A 20,045-nucleotide genomic window follows, 5' to 3' on the forward strand; every position below is an offset into this window, starting at 1 on the left:
TCTAGTGAAGCGTTGGCAATTGTCCATTTTGACTTATTAAGAGACTATATTTTAATGATACCAAATTATGCACCATGAATTTTTACATAGAAAATCTTAAAAATGTGATAGCCTAAGCAGTACCTGCAAAGAACCAACGGTGGCCCCATTCATATGTGTCCAGAACACCAAGGTACATTTTGGTCCCGTGAGTGAAATGACAGGAGTGAGAATGTCAGCTGTGTCACCAAATTTCCCATTAGAACTGTCAGCATACAAGTACCAGCCATCTGTGGTATTTCTGGAAAAAGAGTTTATCATATTATGAAAAGAGGAAGAGGCCAGGTGCAGTGGCTCATGCCTGTAATCCCAGCACTCTGGGAAATCAAGGCAGATGAATCACCTGAGGTCAGGAGTTCAAGACAAGCTTGGCCAACATGATTAAACCTTGTCTCTACCAAAAATATGAAAAAAATAAGATGGGCATGGTGTCATGTGCCTGTAATCCCAGCTACTCAGGAAACTGAGGCAGGAGAATTGCTTGAACTCCTGAGGTGAAGGTTACAGTGAGCTGAGATCACGCCATTGCAGTCCAGCCTGGGCAACTAGAACAAAACTGTCTCAAAAAAAATGAAAAATAAAGAAGAAAGAAGAAGGGGAAGAAGAAGAAGAAGAGGAAGAAGAGGAAGGAGGAGGAGGAGGAAGAAATTGTGAAACAGTAGTTTTTTTCTAATCACATTTTATTGCTTTATATTTTTTCCTAAAAGTATAACATGTTATAACATAAGGTCTATTACCTTCATCAGAAATAATACTTCTATCACTTTGACTTTGAATCCACAGTAATTGCAATGATATCAATTGGTACAACATGGATAAAATTATGACAATGGCTGAAACTACCAAATCTGTAATAACATGGTTGATATTTTTACAGTAATAACACTAATACTCTAATCAGCTTTCTAGAGCTCATTTTAATGTGAGTAAAATGAGGTGGAAGGAAAAAACATGAATAAACAGGGGATGAAAAGCAGGTCTGGGCTTCAGCTCATCTATCTCAATGGCTTTCCATTCAAATTTACTCTGTCTATATTGATTTAGCTCAGTTTAACTTCAACACATTTTAGTAACCTTGTAGATAATTTTAAAGAATATCCTTTCCGAGGCCTAAATAAAAAGGAAACACAACAATGGAAACAATTAAATATAAATGTATTTTTTTCCATAAAAGGAAGAATTTATGGCACTACTTGGACAATTAATTTAAAAAAGAGAATACAACACTAAAGTCATTCTAGGTTATACACAGCTGTTTAAAACATAAAGAAGTGATCCTCACAGTTTGGGTATTCTGGCATTCTGTTTTTTATTAACTTGATTTCTTGCCACTTTCTAATTTAAATATAGATGCTAGAAACTACAGAGTTTAAATTTACTTCTTATTAAAGCTATTTTATTTTTAAATTTTTGATCTTTTCTGGGATTTATGAATAGCAAATGGATGGAGAGGTGGAAGTAGTCATTCAGTCACCACATATTTATCGAGGGCATAGTCTTGCGAGTCTTGCCAGTGGCTGTCTAAGGTTCTAGGGATATAATTGTCTGCAAAAGACACAGCAGGGTTTGGTCTCTGGCCTCCTCATTTACTAAATGATCAATTTAGGGCAGATGATTTAACTTCTCTGAACATCAAATTTCTTCATTTCATAAAATAGGTAATTCCACGTATGGTGTTATTAAGAATCATAAATAAAATATGTGGAATATCTAACACAGCACCTGCTCCGATTTTTGTACTAAATGAATGGTAGTTGTAATTTGTGGTTATGTTTACATCACATTCATTGTTTCTAACGAAATAAGAACTTTAGTGTTCTGCAAACCAGAGTTACGAGTTAATTTTTAAGAGGTAGAATTATCATTTATATTTGTCTGAATTATGTCTCAGTGAAAAAGCATTTCCAGCTTTCTTCCTAGCATATCATATGCTAAATATCCCAGTAATAACAGGGATACCCAGAACAGGGATATACTTATATATTCAGACAGATAGAGGCAACAGTCAAGAAAAAATTGCATGCACATATCTATATGATTTATTTAATCTGCAAATCATTCTTTAAGCAAATGTCAAGATTATTCTAATTTTATTATACTTCACTGAAAATTATTTCAATGTGCTACATCTAAGTGTCCTCCATGAAACTGACTTCTACTTAATGAGAAGTAGCTTGAATGGTCCGTTCCTCTCCAAGTTTAATGCTGCCACCTTGTCAAATTTTTACCTACTTTCGCTTAGAATAATAAATCTCCTAATTGGTCTTTCACATCTACTGCTGATTCACTCTATTCATTCTTCACATATCACTTAGAGTAATCTTTTTAAAAATGGACATTGGATTAAATCACGTCCCCAAATCCACTTCTTAAAACCTGCTAAAGTCTTTTTAATAGACATAGGATACCAGGAAAGGGAAGCAAGTAGGAAAAAAGAGAAATTGATTAATTAGTACAAGCATACAGTTTGATGGAAGACCTAGTGTTTGATAAATCAGTAGGGGACTATAGTTCACAATAATATACTGTACACTTCAAAGTGGCTAGAAGAGAATAATTCAGATATTTCTAACATAAAAAGAAATATTCAAAGTGATGGGTATCCTAGGTTCACCTACTTTACAGAGTACATTATCTCATGTACTCTGGAGTTATGTACGTCTATTATGCATCAATTAAAACATTGTTTTGAAATAAATAATTAAAAATATGTATTTAATATGTCTTACAAATCCCTACATAACTTGTCTCTGTCTCGCAGTGGAAAATGGGAGTTGGGAAGAGATAATTCCTACCGTCCCTCCTAAGCCAATACAATCTGACTCCAGTACAACACTGTATGTGTGGATTATCACACTGTTTTAAAATATCATTTTTTCATAAATTGATAGAAAGATTCAATGAAATCCTGACACATTCCAGATAGACTTTATTTGTCAGAATTTGGAAGACTATCCTTAAGCTTCATATACAAATACAAGGAGACAGGAATAGCCAATTTTATCATGAGAAGAACAGAATTGGGTGATTTAATCAGGTATCAAGACTCGTTCAGGACATAGGCATGAGCAAAGACTTCATGACTAAAACACCAAAAGCAATTTCAACTAAGGCCAAAATTGACAAATGGGATCTAATTGAACTAAAAAGCTTCTGCTAAAAAAAACAAAAAACAAACAAAAAAAACCTACCATCAGAATGAAGAGGCAACCTACAGAATGGGAGAAAAATTTGGCAATCTATCCACATGACAAAGGGCTAATATCCAGAATCAACAAACAATTTAAACAAATTTACAAGAATAAAACAACCCCATCAAAAAGTGAGTGAAGGATATGCACAGACACTTCTCAAGACATTTGCGCACGCAACAAACATATGAAAAAAAGTTTATCATCACTGGTCATTAGAGAAATGCAAATCAAAACCACAATGAGATACCATCTCACTGGAGTTAGAATGGCAATCATTAAAAGACAGGAAACAACAGATGTGAGTGTAAATTAGTTCAACCACTGTGGAAGACAGTGTGACAATTCCTCAAGGATCTATGACCAGAAATACCATTTTGACCCAGGAATCCCTAATCATTCTACTGTAAAGACACATGCATGCAAGTGTTTACTGCAGCACTATTTACAATGGAATCAACTCAAATGCCCATAAATGATAGACTGGATAAAGAAAATGTGGCACATATAAACCATGGAATACTACACAGCCATAAAAAAGAATGCATTCATGTTCTTTGCAGGGACATGGATAAACCTGAAAACCATCATCCTCAGCAAACTAACACAGGAACAGAAAACCAAACACTGCATGTTCTCATTCATAAGTGGGAGTTGAACAATGAGAACACACAGACACAGGGAGGGGAACATCACATACTGGGTCCTGTTGCAGGGTGGTGGGCAAGGGGAGGGAGAGCATTAGGACAAATACCTAATGCATACAGGGCTTAAAACCTAGATGATGTGTTAATAGCTGCAGTTCACCACCGTGGCTCATGTATACCAATGTAACAAATCTGCACGTTCAGCACATGTATCTCAGAATTTAAAGTAAAATTTGTGAAAAAAAAAAGGCAGTTTTATAAAACTCAGGTTAGCAGTTTACAAATTCCATTTCATATATGGCTACAAAAATAGGAAAATAACTTTAAAAACTAAGATTTTTGGTCTACAAATGCATTAAATGTTTTAAATGCAATAAATGTTTTAAGTAAAAAAAAAAAAGACTCATTATAAAAGTATAGTTATAAGGTGCTATGGCCTGAACATTTGTGTTCCCCCCAAACTCATATGTTGAAATCCTAAATACAAAGGTGACCATCTTAGCACGCAGGGCCTTTGGGGAGTTGATTAAGTGACCTTAATGTGATTAATGCTCTTATAAAGGAGATCCCAGAGAGCTAGCCAGTCCCTTCTGCCATGCGAGGAAACAGCCAGCAGGCATCATCATAGGTCCTCGCCTGATACCAAGTCTGCCTCACCATGATCTTGGACTTCCAAGCCTCCAGGACTGTGAAAAATGTGTTTGGTTTATAAGTCTCTCTGCTTATGGTATTTTTTGTTATGGCAGCTTGAATGGGCTAAAACATTAAGACAGAGTGGAATTATAATAAGAACAACAACAACAAAAAACATCCACAGAACTATAAGAAATAGTCCTGAAACAGATCAACATGTATTTGGACACCTGATTTGTGAAAACTGTGGCTCTTGCGAGTTGTGACGGAAACTATAATCTTTTTGGTAAATGAAAACTGAATAAGTTAGTTAGCCATGAGGAGGCAAAGTGAACCTTAACTGGTATTTCACAGCATTCAAAAATAATAAATCCCAGGTAGGTTGTACTTGGAATGAAAGCTTATATAACATTATCGTCATGATATGGGAATAGGAAAATTTGTTTTCAATACTCTATAAAAATCAATAACCAAAAAGGGAAATATTGAAAAAAAAAGAGACTGCATTCAAAATAAGGATTTCTGCTTATTACAGAAATCAATATGATAATGAAAAGGCAATGGAAGGAAACATTTGTATCACGTTAAATGAATATAACATTTATTGACTGCCTTCTTTGTGGCATGCGAGTACTACACCAGATGTTAACTGTGTGTGTGTGTGTGTGTGTGTGTGTGTGTGTGTGTGTATTATATGTGCATATTTATTTAACTATATACCTACCAGCTAGAACTGGGATAAAATATCCTAAAATGTTGATATATTTATTTCTTTATTTAGGAACCATATCCATTTTGTTTTCTACACAGTGTCTACTAGACCTTCAAAATGGGTAAAATAACCAAGTGAGTCTAAAATTAATAAAAGAGATGTGTAATAAGAAAACTAAGGGTGTGACAGAAATTTTAGACTTCATTGAAACTATACATAAAAAGTTGATCATTGTTCCAGGCTGGGGAAAAAAAACAGAAGGTAAGAAGAGACAGAACAAAGCGAATACATCTGGAGACCACAGAGAAATTATATGACTAGAGGTCACAATTCTAGAAATAAAAGCATCTGTCATTGGTTCTTCAAATAGAGGCTCCTGTATTAATTTCCCAGAAACTACACAGATAACAATAAAAAAAAACCTAAGGTAACTAAGGTATAATTAACTAAGGTATAATTTCCCCAATCCAACAGAATTCTAGAAAATTCAATCATAAGGACAAATATAAAATAAATTATGGAAACAATTTTCTAATATTATATATCTCTGAAATATCCCTTTCACCTGCAGGGAAAAGAAAAAAAGGAGGTATGTGAGGAGATCAATTTGAAAAATGCAAACAACAAAACTGCATTTGTGTTTTTTATCAAACTGTGAACATGGTGCAATGTAGCTATATATCATTTGGTCGCCAGTCTTATAGGCATTAATTGGGGGCACATGATGTATGCATGATTCCTAATGGAAAAATGAAGAATTGCATAAACACTTGCCTGTGTCTGCAATGAGATTATTCAAGCATGCACCTGCAGAGGAAATCAGCTCCTCTCCCGGAATGAGTACAGCAGTAATGACCACAGCTAACAGTACTGTCACTCATAAAATATCAGCATCCCTCTACCAACCTTCAAATTATCTTTTCTCATACAGAGCGGGAAGTAGGACGTTTTATAGAAGCACATCTTTTTCTAATAAAACATATCATAAACCACATAGTAGTAAAGGTTTAAGAAAACTGTGTTTTACTTTCAGGTGTTGCAAAAGTAAAGATCCAAGGTGATAATGTACAAGTCATTTTAAAAGTCATTATAAGAAGAGATCTGATTTATAGTCCATGCTATTTTCACAAAAGCTGCCTAGGTTTATAGGATAATCAGTTTCTAAACTATTACTATCACACAGATTAAGTAATTAAAACACTAACTGTTTTTTCCTTTGGTGACCATCTCCTGAGTAGTTGCTATAATTCAATAAGTAGGAAAAAAATACCTGTTTATGAACTAACCACGGTATTTTTCGGTAAGGCCCATTAATCTGTGGGCCTGGACATACACAGTATGAGAGACACATTCTTCAGTATCATCATTCAGATGAAATCTGTCCTTTGATTCACTGTGATACCTCAGGCTATTTTAGCATTTTTGACAAGATATAATCCACTAAAAAAGCTGTTCTGAACAATAGTTTGAGCGGCAGAAAATACAAAAAACTTGCTATGGTCTGAAAGTTTGGAGTCCATACTCCAAAATTTATATTTTGAAATCCTACTCCCCACACTAATGTTATTAAGGAGTGGGGCCACTTGGAGGAGACTGGGTCTTTAGGGTAAAACCATCATGATTGGGATTACTGTCCTTAGAGAGGAGACCCCAGAACCATCTCAGCTCTTCCACCATGGAAAAACACAGCTAGAATCTCAGCTCTTCCACCATGGTAAAACATAGCTAGAAGGCTTTATCTACAAACAAGAAGGCCCTCACCAGACACCAAATAAGTCTGTGCCTTATTAGCCTTCAGAACTTTGAGAAATAAATGTTTGTTTATAAGCAACCCAGTTTATAGCACTTAAAAACTGCAGCCCAAATGAACCAAGACAGTGTTCAATATTATGAGTTTTCTTTTTAAAAATGTTTTTTAGTTTTTATTTATTTATTATTTTTTGAAATGGAGCCTTGCATTGTCACCTAGGCTGGAGTGCAGTCATCCAATTTTGGCTCACTGCAACCTCCGCCTCCCAGGTTCAAGTGATTCTCCTGCCTCAGCCTGAGTAGCTGGGATTATAGGTGCACACCATCATACCAGCTAATTTTTGTACTTTTAGTAGAGTTGGGGTTTCACCATGTTGGTCAGGCTGGTCTTGAACTCCTGACTTTCTGATCTGCCCACCTCAGCCTCCCAAAGTGTTGGGATTACAGGTGTGGGCCTCCACGCCCAGCCCTTATTATTATTTTATTATTATTATTATTTGGAGACAGTCACTCTGTCATTCAGGCTGGAGTGCAATGGTATGGTCTTGGCCTTCTTCAACCTCTGCCTTCCAGGTTCAAGCGATTCTCCCATCTCAGCATCCTGAGTGGATGAGACTACAGGCACATGCCACCACACTGGCTAATTTTTTTGTATTTTTAGTAGAGACAGGGTTTCACTATGTTGGCCATCGAACTCCTGACCTGATGATCCACTCGCCTCGGCCTTCCAAAGTGCTAGGATTACAGGCATGAGCCACCAAACCCAAACTTTAGCTTTAATTTTTGCAGTACATAGTAGGTGTGTGTAAATTTATGGGCACACAAATATTTTGTATTTTCAGATATTTTGGTACAGGCATGCAATGCGTAATGATTACAACATGAAAAGATTGGTATCTATCTCAAGCATTTACCCTTTCTGTTACAATCCAATCATACTCCTTTAGTCATTTTGAAATGCACAATTATATTATTGACTATAACCCCCTGTTTTGCTATCAAATAGCCTTAGTCATTCTATTTTTTGTACCCATTAATCATCCCCACCTCCCACTTGCTCCTTGCATTACACTTCCCAGCCTCTGATAATCACCCTTCTATTCCGCATCTCCATGAGTTCAATTGCTTGATGTTTAGATCCCACAAATAAGTGAAAGCACTAGACTTCTCATAGCTTCCACAGCACTACCCTGGTATCCACCGTAGATCGTTCCTCATTGTGTGGAACTGCTCCCCATTCCTGCTACCAACCCCATTGTGTAATGAAAAAAGCCCCTGACCCACCAACTGCTGGAGTAAGTGGGCTTCATAAACATACCAGACCAATCACAGTTCTTGTGTGGGATTGTATAATGTAAATTAATGGAAAAAGAACATTCCATCTTGTCTCCTTACTGGCTGACTTCCATAGCTCCACACATGCCCTCTCTACTTTGCTGTGGTATTCCAGAAGAAACCAAAAAAGTGTTGTTTTTGACTTTATTGGTCCTTTCCAAAATACATATGACCCTAACATCCTGCACAGAAATGTTCACTACATCTTTATTGATTCATTCAAGTTTAGGTCCTTGAACTAAAGTGTATGGCAATGCTCTGCAAATAAATACACAGTGTTACTAAAACATATATATTTACCTGCAAAGAAAACGTGCTTAGTAAAATTTACTAATGAGTTTAATAGTACCCAGAAATGGAAGTGCATGATTTACTTAAGTAAAGGCATGAACCCATAAAATGGGTATATATGGATGTCTGAGTAACTTCATAGGCATATGAATTTAGTATAATCATATATTACTATATTATTTTAGTAAAATTGTAGTATTTTAGTAAAATAACTATAACTAAATATGAATAATGAAAAAATTTCAGATGATATGGACTGCATGTCTAGTAAATTATACAAATTATATATAATACATATTACATGTATACATTATATATATTATATACAATATGTAATTATATATTAGATAGTTATTATACATAACACTATAATATGTAATATATAATTAAATATGCAATATCATAAATATTATATATAATAAATATATTTATATATGTATATAAATTATATAAATTTACTAAGGACACAGTCCAGATCTGTTAGAATTATTTTTTCCATAGCAAGACTTTCTTGGTAAAGAAAGCAGTGAATTAATTTGCATGCTATGAAAGCTCTTTATCTGGTCATATACAATATTTATAACTAACAACAGAATGGCATTTCACATTACACTGGTCTACAACTGGGGTCAGAGAAATTTTTTTGGTAAAGATACAGACAAAATATTTTAGACTTTGAAGGCCATATGGTCTCTGTTACAACGATTCAACTCTGCCTTTGTAGCATGAAAGCAGTCATGGATAATACTTAAAAGAGTGATATGACCATGTTCCAATAAAACTGTATTTACAAAAACAGACATCAGGTTGGATTTTGCCTACAGGCTATAGTTTACTCACCGCTGTTCTATGGATAAAGATTCAAATTGTTAGGCTCTGAGGAATAACTTTCTGTTCCAATTTCCATCTTCAAATTTGACACATGAATTTATTCAGATACCCAGATATACCCATTTCATGGAATCATGCAATTACTTAAATATATCACACCTTTTCATTTCTCTGTGTCTCCTTGATATTGATCTTTCTTCTGGGCACACTTACAATTTCTGCTATTAGTCCTCCCTACATCATACTTAATAATCTTACACAATATATTTCAAATGTATTCTCATTTTCAAGCCTTTTTAGATTCCTATACTCAAGTTTCTAAGCTCAAGATTTCTTGATTTACCTAAGAACTCTATAGCACCTTCTATGTAACTTTTTCAATGTGTTCAACATTACAGTTATCAATTCATTGACTACATAGCCATATGCCCAGTAATTTATAAACAAACCAATGTGCACATTTGAACTTCTTTTTTATAATATTTAGAACACCTTGAAAATTAGCTTGAACTCAAGTGGCACTCAATAATTATTTGCTGAATCTGTTGCTAAATAAAAGTGATGGGATTCTTGCTTTTCTACATAAAATTCTCCTTTATGAATGTAAGGCATCTTGATTTTGAAAATACACTTACAATTTTAGCAGAGTGCTTTTGAATTTCTGTTTCCTAGTCTCATGAAATAAAAATGAAGTAATGACAACATTTGTTGAAATGTTATATAACCACCTAGGGCTTAACCAACTAAAAAATTCAGTAACAAGGTATCAGAGCCAACTATTCTAATTAGAAGCTACCACAGTTCCTGTTTCAATATTGTATGACATTCACTGGGGAATAACGCTTTATGGGGCAAGTATAAACACATAAATAGAAAAAAAGTCTAAGAAATTACATGATGTAATGTGTTTTTATTTAAGATCTAATTTCAAATAGGACTTTAAGAGTCTCAGGAAAGAAATATAAAGCCTTTATAAAAACATTTTTAATTGATTCATAATGAACATGCACAGTTTAAGGGTATGTGTGATTATTTAATACCTTCATATAATTTGTAAAGATCAAATCAAGGTAGTTGGGATATCAATCACCTCAAATCTTTGTCTTTTCTTCATGCTAGAAACATTCAAATTATTCTCTTCTAGCTATTTTGGGGGAAAAAAGTCTCATAAAGTAAATGTAATATTTGTAAATCAGATTTTAGGCCAAAAAACATTCAAATCTGAGATGTATGAAAAGTTTTAAATAGAGATTTTTAGATCGGTCTTTAAGTTAGGAGGCTTTAAAATTAGTACTAATATTCTATTGTTTAATATTTTCAATAAACCTGAGAAGTTAAGACCATAATCATGACTATTTCCTAGATAACTAAAATTAAATAATCTACCACTGGCAATTTGCATGGTGAGTGCTAAAGCCAGGATTTGAGACAGACTGAGTGCAAATGTTTTAGACTCTAAACCAAATGTTCTCTTAGTGCAACACCTGATCTGGCAACAACAGCATCACCAGGTTGCTTATTAAAATGACAGTTATTGGAGCCTATCTTACACCCAATGAATCAGGAACTCTGGAGTGAGGGTGCAGTAATCTAACAAAATCTTTAGTTTATTTTGGTGCACACTAAATTATTAACATCTTAGAATATGTTCAGGTTTTACAATTATCCCTGTGGCTTTCTTTTTCAGGCATTGATCATTTTCCTGCCCTTCCTTTCTACTCATGTCTGACACCAATTCACCTACAGTAGCATTTCCCAGATTCTTCTGAAGGAAATTTTGGTTGTTCTGTCATCTAAAATCAGCATACGGCCTACCAGTGTATGGGACGAAAGCAGTGTAGAAGCAGATGATGTGGTGGTAGGCTTGTCAGATGTAAATGTGATCACCATTTTGCAAAGGAGTCAAAGTTTTCCAGTCTCATTCTTACCCCTTCAATATTATCAGGGTCTGAAAAAAACTGGAAAAGAATCTTATGCTTAAAATTTAAGTGACTCCTATATAGGTGTATTCACATATTGAAACATTTTTCTAGATGTTAATGACTATGATGTCTTGAAATTTTAAACACTTGTACCTCTGGGCCATTATATATGTATACATATACACAGACATTCACACACACACACACACACACACACACACACACACACACACACAATTGCTCTATGCACTGTACTGAACCATAGGTTAATAGAGCATAAGTAACAGCAACAATGTCTAAAAGTATCCACTCTACTGTGTTATACATAGAAAGCAGTCCCTTGGATATAAACATTCAGTGGAAGAACAGATAAGTTTGTTCTAGTTCTTAACCTCCTCACAGACACATTTACATGAGGACTTCACATGGTGCCGTTTCTTCCCTGTGCTTTGCCATTAGAGTTCAGTTTCGGTATTTTAATGCGTGGGATATGTACTTCATTAAGATGATCATGAATTATCATTCTTCGACCTTTACATTACCCGACAGCCTTGCTCATCAGCAACTGCCTGTATCGGTTATTTATAGCATCACGGCCCATGATGGAAAGGCCAACTGAAATTCTGAATACATAAAAGATGCAGATCATGCTGGAAGTACTTCAGAAAGTAAACAAATACCACCACAGTGTTTTGTGACCTATCCCTGTTTTTATAATAACATGAGTACAAAATGTCACAACTGGAATTTATTCTAACGCAATGCTAGCAGTGAGAACGAAAATTTTACAAGACTTAACAGTTTAAGTACTGTTGAAATAAAACTTTTCTTTGATTTGAACATGAACAGTGAATGGGTCTAATCCATATTAGCCTAATTCAGGATAATTTAAGAGCATATTTTCCCATTTCATAAAAAATATATCATTACATTTCCTTTTCACCCTGAGCTTTGAAACAATTTTGATTATATTGACAGAAACATAGATTGTTCATAATTTACATGTTTTAAAGTGTTATTGATAAAAATACCAAATTCTTGAATTTAATGACTTATTTTAAAAATATATATTAATAAAATAAAAATTACTTACGTTTAAAAATCTATACTTTCTCATTTACTCACTAGAATACTTTCAGTTCATGACATCCTAGTAAATGTTTAGCTAGAAAATTTTGTATTTAATTTAAAAGAGAATAAAAGGTAATCACTAGCAGGAAATTTAGCTATTTACTTTAAAGTGTATATGAGAAAATATCATTTTAAGCCTAGAAATTTCCTCAAAGAAATTGTAGCTCCGGACATTTTTCTGTCTTTCTTCTTTTTGTATAAGAAACTTCCTACATACTCACGAAAAATATAACCAAAGCTAATAAAAGTAACATCTGTGCATGAGTTAAGAATATAACTTATAAGGGAATAATCCACAGAATTATTAAAAACTATATCTGCAGCAGCTTAGAAAAGAGAATTAATTTTATCTGAAAGATGTTATTATTGTCCTTGTCTTCATCTCCTCAACATAAATGAACTATTCTCTTTTGTCCAAATATTACGTGTTTCAACTTCTTCTTTTTATCATTCATAGTATCCTTCTCTTCTCACCTAGTCTGAGACCAGCACTAAGATAAATGTTGACTAAAAAGTTAAATTTGTCAGTGACGTTTCCCTTGAGATGCTTACAGATTCATGCAGGAGTTAAGCAAGTAAATTAATATTGATGGTGTTCTGGGACATGCTCTGTAATATAGATAATACCCAGAGAAGGAATTGTGGGATCAGACTAGAGAGAGCCAGCAGGAAAAGTTTTCTAGAAGAGCTGATCTTAAACTCAGTTTGTAAAGATGATGAGGAGATCATTTAACAAAGGCACAGTGGCACAAAATAGAGTCATATTGGGAGAACAAATTGTATGGATGGGAGAGGGGGCTACTGATTGAATCCAAAATAATAAGCCTGGGTCACATAATAAAAGATCTTAAGACCAATTTTTGGACATGAAGAACAACTATTTGGATGTCTTCTAGTTTTCTTAAGCTAAAGAATTCAAAAATAAGATGGGTTGTCTTCTGTGTTCACAGAATGTTCCTAATTGGACTTCTGACAACCCACGTTTGCAAGTTTAAAGTTAAAGGTTCTCTTTATCTAGCTGCTTTTTGTTTTTCAACATGCATTTCCAATTAATCATCATACTATCTTATCTTTACGTCATAAATGTATAAGAATTCAATGTATAAATGTAGGTTTCATCTCCTATTGTCCTTTCCAACACCACTCCTTATTCATCACTTACTCAGAAGATTTCAACAACAAAGTAGTTCTCATGCATAAAATGACACCGTACTCAAATCAGTCTCTATTACCAATAATGTCAGTAAAAAAGCAAATCTAAGCACATGCATCCCTTCATTTCCTGTCTCCTTTATGACTCTACTGTTTGCAAAACAGTCCCAGCTATGAGGACCTTTACGCAGTGCATCATCCGAGTTCCGTTAGCCTTCTGACCTTGAATTAGATGTGGCCTGTGCGAGACATGGGCAAGAGATTGGAAGGTGAGAGGAAAGAGTTCAGAGTATTTATTTCCACAACTCCAATCCCTTTCCTCCCTGCCTTACTGTGGGAGCTATTCTCTTTTAAAGGCTTTCCTTTTGGATGGGCAATCTGTCTCCTTTCCTTGTCCCTTTGGGTTTAGGGGTGGCCAAGGTTCCACTCCGTTGCTGGTCTTTGGGTGCATCACTCAATCCTTCGTAGTCTTTGCAGTAAAGTCTCTTTGATTAAATTCTTTGTGCCAGCTGTTTCCTGCCTGGGTCCTGACCACGTAGCCCCCATCCTACCCTTTACTTATCTTATTTTTCCCCATGCAGGGTACAATTCTGTCATAAGTAACCTAGGACTCTTCATTGTTCCCTGTTTTTGCATAATCTGTCAACTCTTTTTAGAATACTTTTAACCAGCTAGTTCATTCCATATATTTCTCAGTATTAAATGCCATCACCCCCTTTTCACCTGTTCACACAGTCTCTACTTATGTTCGGTCTGTCTTCGTTTATCTCACCTCAGCAAATACATTTTTATCATTTCTCCCAGCACCCAGAATGGTGCCTGTTCAATATAGTACCTTTGAACAATAGTGGCCCATAACACTAACACTGTAGAGAACCCTGTATACAATAAATCTCAGTTACAGAGGTGTAAATATGACCTGGTAAATAGATACAATCTAGTAAAAAATCCCTCCCATCTTTTATAAAAATGAAGTAAGCAGAGAAAATAAAAGAGATATAAATTCTTAAATATTGTTGAGTGTGTTCTTTAAAGACTCTAAAAGGTAAAAGTACCACATTGAAGAAGGCCAAGTTTCTATTCTGGATGCCATTACTTCACACACACACACAAAAAAATTATGCTCCATGCATCACTTCTGTGAGAATCCATCTCCACCGAATTCAGCGGGCAAGCATAAAGACAGAAGTAATTCTGGTTCATTTAACAATGATAGATTTATGACGATAGAACAAACCTTAAATCCTGCAATTTCCAATGCATTTGTCTTTCTTAATCCTGATTTGCAATACAAGCCCAAAATCTAGATTATAAAGTATAGCTTCATTTTTTAAAATATCTAAAACAAACAGAAACAAACATAATATAATATTAGTCTTTCATACTACCTTCTCAGTTCAGCTGTCTTTGATTTATTACATTCTTAGTGCAAAATAATTGTTAAGATTAAACTAGATTCCTTTCTCTGAATTTGGAAATTCACATTAGGTGAGCTTTATTTTTCCAAACACTAGACTAAAGCCCAAGGGGCCTGATACAGAAAAGGGACACACTTTCCCTAAAGGGCTCACAATGTAATAGGAGAAATGTATTCTTAAGCCAGTAGTTACAGTAGGACAAGTAAGCCAGGTATATTGTCTGACTCTGTGATGTCATGATAAACTCTACCTGGTGATAAGACATGGCAGCATCTCAAATCAGTATAAAATAGAGGAGTGTAATACCATCTTAGAAGAACAAAACAGCCTGCAGAAACTATTATCCAGACTGGACTAAGCCTAAAACTATGATTAAGCCAAGTTTATCCTACTCACTCTGTCCACTTCTGCTAATCATTTCCTTATCTATTACTTGTTTTTCTATTTTTGGGTATAAAGGAAGTCCTGGTATTTTATATCACTGTAGAGTATAGACAACAATAATATACAATATAGTTTCAGATAGCTAGAGGAGGGTATTGAATGTTCCCAACACAAAGCCATGATAAATGTTTGAGATGATAATTACTCTGTTCTGATCATTACATATCATATAAAATCAAAACAATTTAACACATGAACATAGAAAACAGAAGGATGGTTACCAGAGGCTGGGAAAGGTAGTGGGAGTGCTGGGAAGAGGTAGGGATAGTTAACGGGTAAAAAAAAAAAATGCAAAGAAAGAAAAAGACCTACTATTTGACAGCACAACGGGATGACTATAGCCAATAATAACTTAATTGTACATCTTAAAATAACGGAAAGAGTGCAACTGAATTGATTGTCATACAAAGGATAAATTCTTGAAGGGATGGATACCCAACTCTCCACGATGTGCTTATTTCTCATTGCATACCTGTATCGAAACATTGTATGTACCTTAGAAATATACACCTGTTATGGACCCACAAAATATTTTAAAAAGATAAAAGCATTACTATGTACTCCATAAATATGTGCAATTATTACTTATCAATTGGAAATCAAATTAAATTAAATCTTAAAGAAACAACTTTAGAGTAAGGTTAGGAATAGGTTGATAGGAGGCAAAATTCTAATTCAATTTTTTCATTCCAAATCCAATTCTCTATCCAAAATTTTTCCTCCCTACAATAAAACTATGGAGGATAACTAGGTCTCTGGCATCAGCTTCAGCATAGAGTTTTCATGGCCAATCTGCATCAAAGAACCATGCCATGCATTTGGCAAGTAAAAATCTGCCTCAGCTTGTTTCCTTAAGAAGTTATCGTCCTCTGAACTAATATCTCATCCACACCACTAGTGACTTATATATCACTGAAACTGCATATTATGACAGAATGTGTCAAATGATCAATTTCTCACATCTCCCAAGCTAAAACGTTAGAATTATTAGCTGTGTGCAGCTCAGCTCTTACAGATCTGAAGGACAGACTCCCTCCTGATAGTTGGGGGCTCATAGAAATTGTGTCCCAGCAGATCACAGCATATGGTACAGGTAAAGCAGTAGTGTGTAAAGCAGTAGTGTGAGGCAGAACTAATTCATCAAGTATCCCCCTTAGACAAATTAATGGAATACAGGTAAAAATCCCTTGGTTCAGATGAGAGTTTGATGTTTCTGTAGCTGAGAATAGTTATGTCCTATGAAAGTATACAATGGGTACTCTCTTTTGCACAATGAATATGCAATGCATCCCAACTCAAGAAACAATATTGTTTATGTCATAACTGTAGACCCTATGCAGCATAATTGCTTAAATGTTGTTCTCTTACAATTCCCAGGTCTCTGTCATATACTCTCTGTTCAGCACAATTTGATGGTTTTCCTTCTGATATGATTTGGCTGTGTCCCCACCCAACTCGCATCTTGAATTGTAGTTCCCATAATCCCTATGTATCTTGGGAGGGACCCAGTGGGAGGTGATTGAATCACGGGAGTGGTTACTGCCATGCTGCCTTTCTCTTCATAGTGAATAAGTTCTCACGAGATCGGATGGCTTTATAAGGTGCTTTTCCCCCTTTTGCTTGGCACTTCTCCTTGCTGCCATGTGAAAAGGATGCGTTTGCTTCCCCTTCTGCCATCGTTGTAAGTTTCTTGAGGCCTTCCTAGCCAGGCTGAACTGTGAGTCAATATAACCTCTTTCTTGTATAAATTACCCAGTCTTGGGCATGTCTTTATTAGCAGCATGAGAACAGACTAATATACCTTCATTTAATTTTATTTTAAATATATTTATACATATATATGAATAATTGACTGAATTTACCCAGCAGTGTGCTGAGGACAGAGAATATCAGGATTAAGTTACTTTAAGAAGTAGGTATTATCCTCTAACAGGATAAATACAGAAACATTGAAATAAAGATACAGGCTGGAAAAGAAACAAAAGATCATCAGTTAAGCTGCCAAATAATTGCCCATTAAATATAAGCTCTTCCTCACAACAATAAACTTGGTCAAAATTGAAAACTTGCAATACTTTTATTTAGCTTTGCACTGATTTGTGCTTTATGAATAACTGTCCAGTGTCTCATATTAGAGCAAAGTAGGTCTCAAATTACTTCAAAATGTACACAAACAAAAACAAACCAAAAAAAATGTTGTCAAGTCATAAGCTGAAAACTATACTTGGGGCATAGATATTTCTTAATTGCGTAATTTTCAAAGAATTTCAGCTAGGTTTTTTCTAAAGTATGTTCTATTACAACTAAGGTAGTACCTCACATCAATGTTAGACTGAGATTAGATTTCTTGGAATTTTTAAACAAGACACTGATATTTTCCTTATTGCCTCATTCCACTGTGTGATATATGTTAAAATAGATATATATGCTCTGCTTTCTGAACGAGTCCATATAACGGCAAAAACCAAAATTACTTTTGCACCAACCTAATAAAAGGTTTCATGGAGTCAGTTTTTTAAGTTGTTCAGGATTAGCATAGTAATGCTATGAATCATCTCCAGCTCAAGGAATCACTGAAAGCAACAGAGGGCAATGACTTCAATGGTTGTGGATGCTTTGCCAATACATTTTGGTTGATGAGGGAAGGGTTCTATAAATATTTACTCCACTATTAACTCCAATTCAAGGTTTTCTTTACAAAAAAGAATGCTTGCCAAATAGGCAATGATCAATGAAAACAAAACTGCCAGTGTGATTTACAGTTTCTCACTGATACCACAATGTGATGAACAAGCTAAATGTGAAGCTTCAAGAAATAAAGAAAAGCTTTTTTATGACCTTGGTCACAAAGGTGACAAGTACTAAAATCTATGTTGAAATTGAAACATTTCATAATACAAATCAATAATGATGATACCTATTTTTCAAACATAAATCAACATGCAGGTTAATATAATTCATAGGATTATGTCATTGGCTACAGATCTACAAGAAAAATGTGAAGAATGCTTTGTTGACATTGATACATTTAGAGTTGCTTTTCAATTTATTTATGATGTATCCCTTTGAAATTGCTGTCAATAATATCAATTTAATGGAAGGGCTAGAGAATATATTTGACTTGTACAAATGTAGTTCTGAAACTGATATGCTGTATTGGTCAAGAATCTCCAGAGAAACAGAATCAATAGGATAAAGATAGATGATGCTGATGACTAATAAATATGATTGAGAGGGGAGAGATAGTGAGAAAGATATTTGACAGACATTCAGACAGACAGACAGGCAGACAGAAAGGATAGGGACAGGCAGACAGACATTGTGGGAATCAGCTCACACAATTATGGAGGCTGAGATGTCACATGATGCCATGTGTAAACTAGAGAACGTGAGAAGTTGATGGCATAGTTTAAGTCCAAAGGCCAGGAAATCGGAGTGGCGGCTGGTTCAAGTCAAATTTACCTTCCTGCTGTCTTTTTGTTCCTCAACCAATTGAATGGTGCCTGCTCACTTGGTGAGAGCAAATCTTCCTTTCTTAGTCCGCTGATTCAAGTGTCATTCTTTTCAAGAAACACACTCACCAGCATACGCAGACATAACACTTTATCAGCTACTCCAGTATCCCTCAACCCAGTCAAGTTGAAACTTAAAATTAATGATCACATATGCTTTTAAGGTAAAAATGACTCTTCCAAAAAGATGATCCAGTTTTTAATTTTTGGTACTGGACTTGTAAGTATATTTGAAATAATTTGAGTATTTGAATCTACTTTTTCAAATGTAAAACTTATGAACTCCAGAGAACAACTAATTCCAATGAGAATTTAGTTTTTAAATTGTGAAATAGTATGTAATATTCATACTGGATTTTGAAGATTCATTATCTTAAAAAGGACATAAATATCTCAACTTTGTATTGATTACATGTTGAAATGAAAAGATTTGTATACATTAATTAAAATAAGTTAATGTATTATAGAAACGATCTCATCTAGTTTTGGTTTTGTATGTGGTGGCTACTAGAAAATATAAAATTACACAAACGGCTTGCATTGTATTTCCATCGGATAGTACCAGCATAGTGTACAAGAGACACATATTAGCTCAAGTTTGCTAATTGCATTCATTCTTCTATGTATTTACTGATTTTTGTCTATTCATTTTCTCTTACAAAATGTCTTAACATCTCCCATTTTAACTGTGAGTTTTTCTATTCATGTCTTGTGATCATTCTATCAAATATTTATATATTACATGATAAATTATAAGAGACACCAAACTTGGGACTATAATACATGCTTGATGTAATGACTATTTATCATTATAAAATGATTTGTTGTCTTGGTAGTAATTCTGACCTAATGTCTGTTTTCTCAGATATTTATAATGTTATGCCAGCTTGTTTGTTTTGGTCTTGGCATAGCATATGTTTTTTTTTGTTGTTGTTGTTTTTTTACCATACTATTTTCAAACTTGTTGAATCCTTATATTTAATATGTTTATTTTTTAAGTACAATATAGTTGGGTTTGGGGATGTGTGTGCATGTAAG

The 20,045-nt window shown here is 34.6% G+C and overlaps 1 protein-coding gene across 1 annotated transcript in view; it reads right to left on the minus strand.

The window, feature by feature from the left end:
• Positions 1–20,045, minus strand: part of MALRD1 (MAM and LDL receptor class A domain containing 1) — a 576,163-nt gene that overhangs the window by 335,942 nt on the left and 220,176 nt on the right. The window contains exon 23 of the mRNA XM_032244079.1: positions 124–280. Within this exon, the coding sequence (XP_032099970.1) occupies positions 124–280 (157 nt within the window). The remainder of the gene's footprint in view (positions 1–123; positions 281–20,045) is intronic.

Source organism: Sapajus apella, unplaced genomic scaffold, assembly GCF_009761245.1.
Source record: "Sapajus apella isolate SASKATOON/1434 unplaced genomic scaffold, GSC_monkey_1.0 scaffold53, whole genome shotgun sequence".
Taxonomy (NCBI): Eukaryota; Metazoa; Chordata; class Mammalia; order Primates; family Cebidae; genus Sapajus; species Sapajus apella.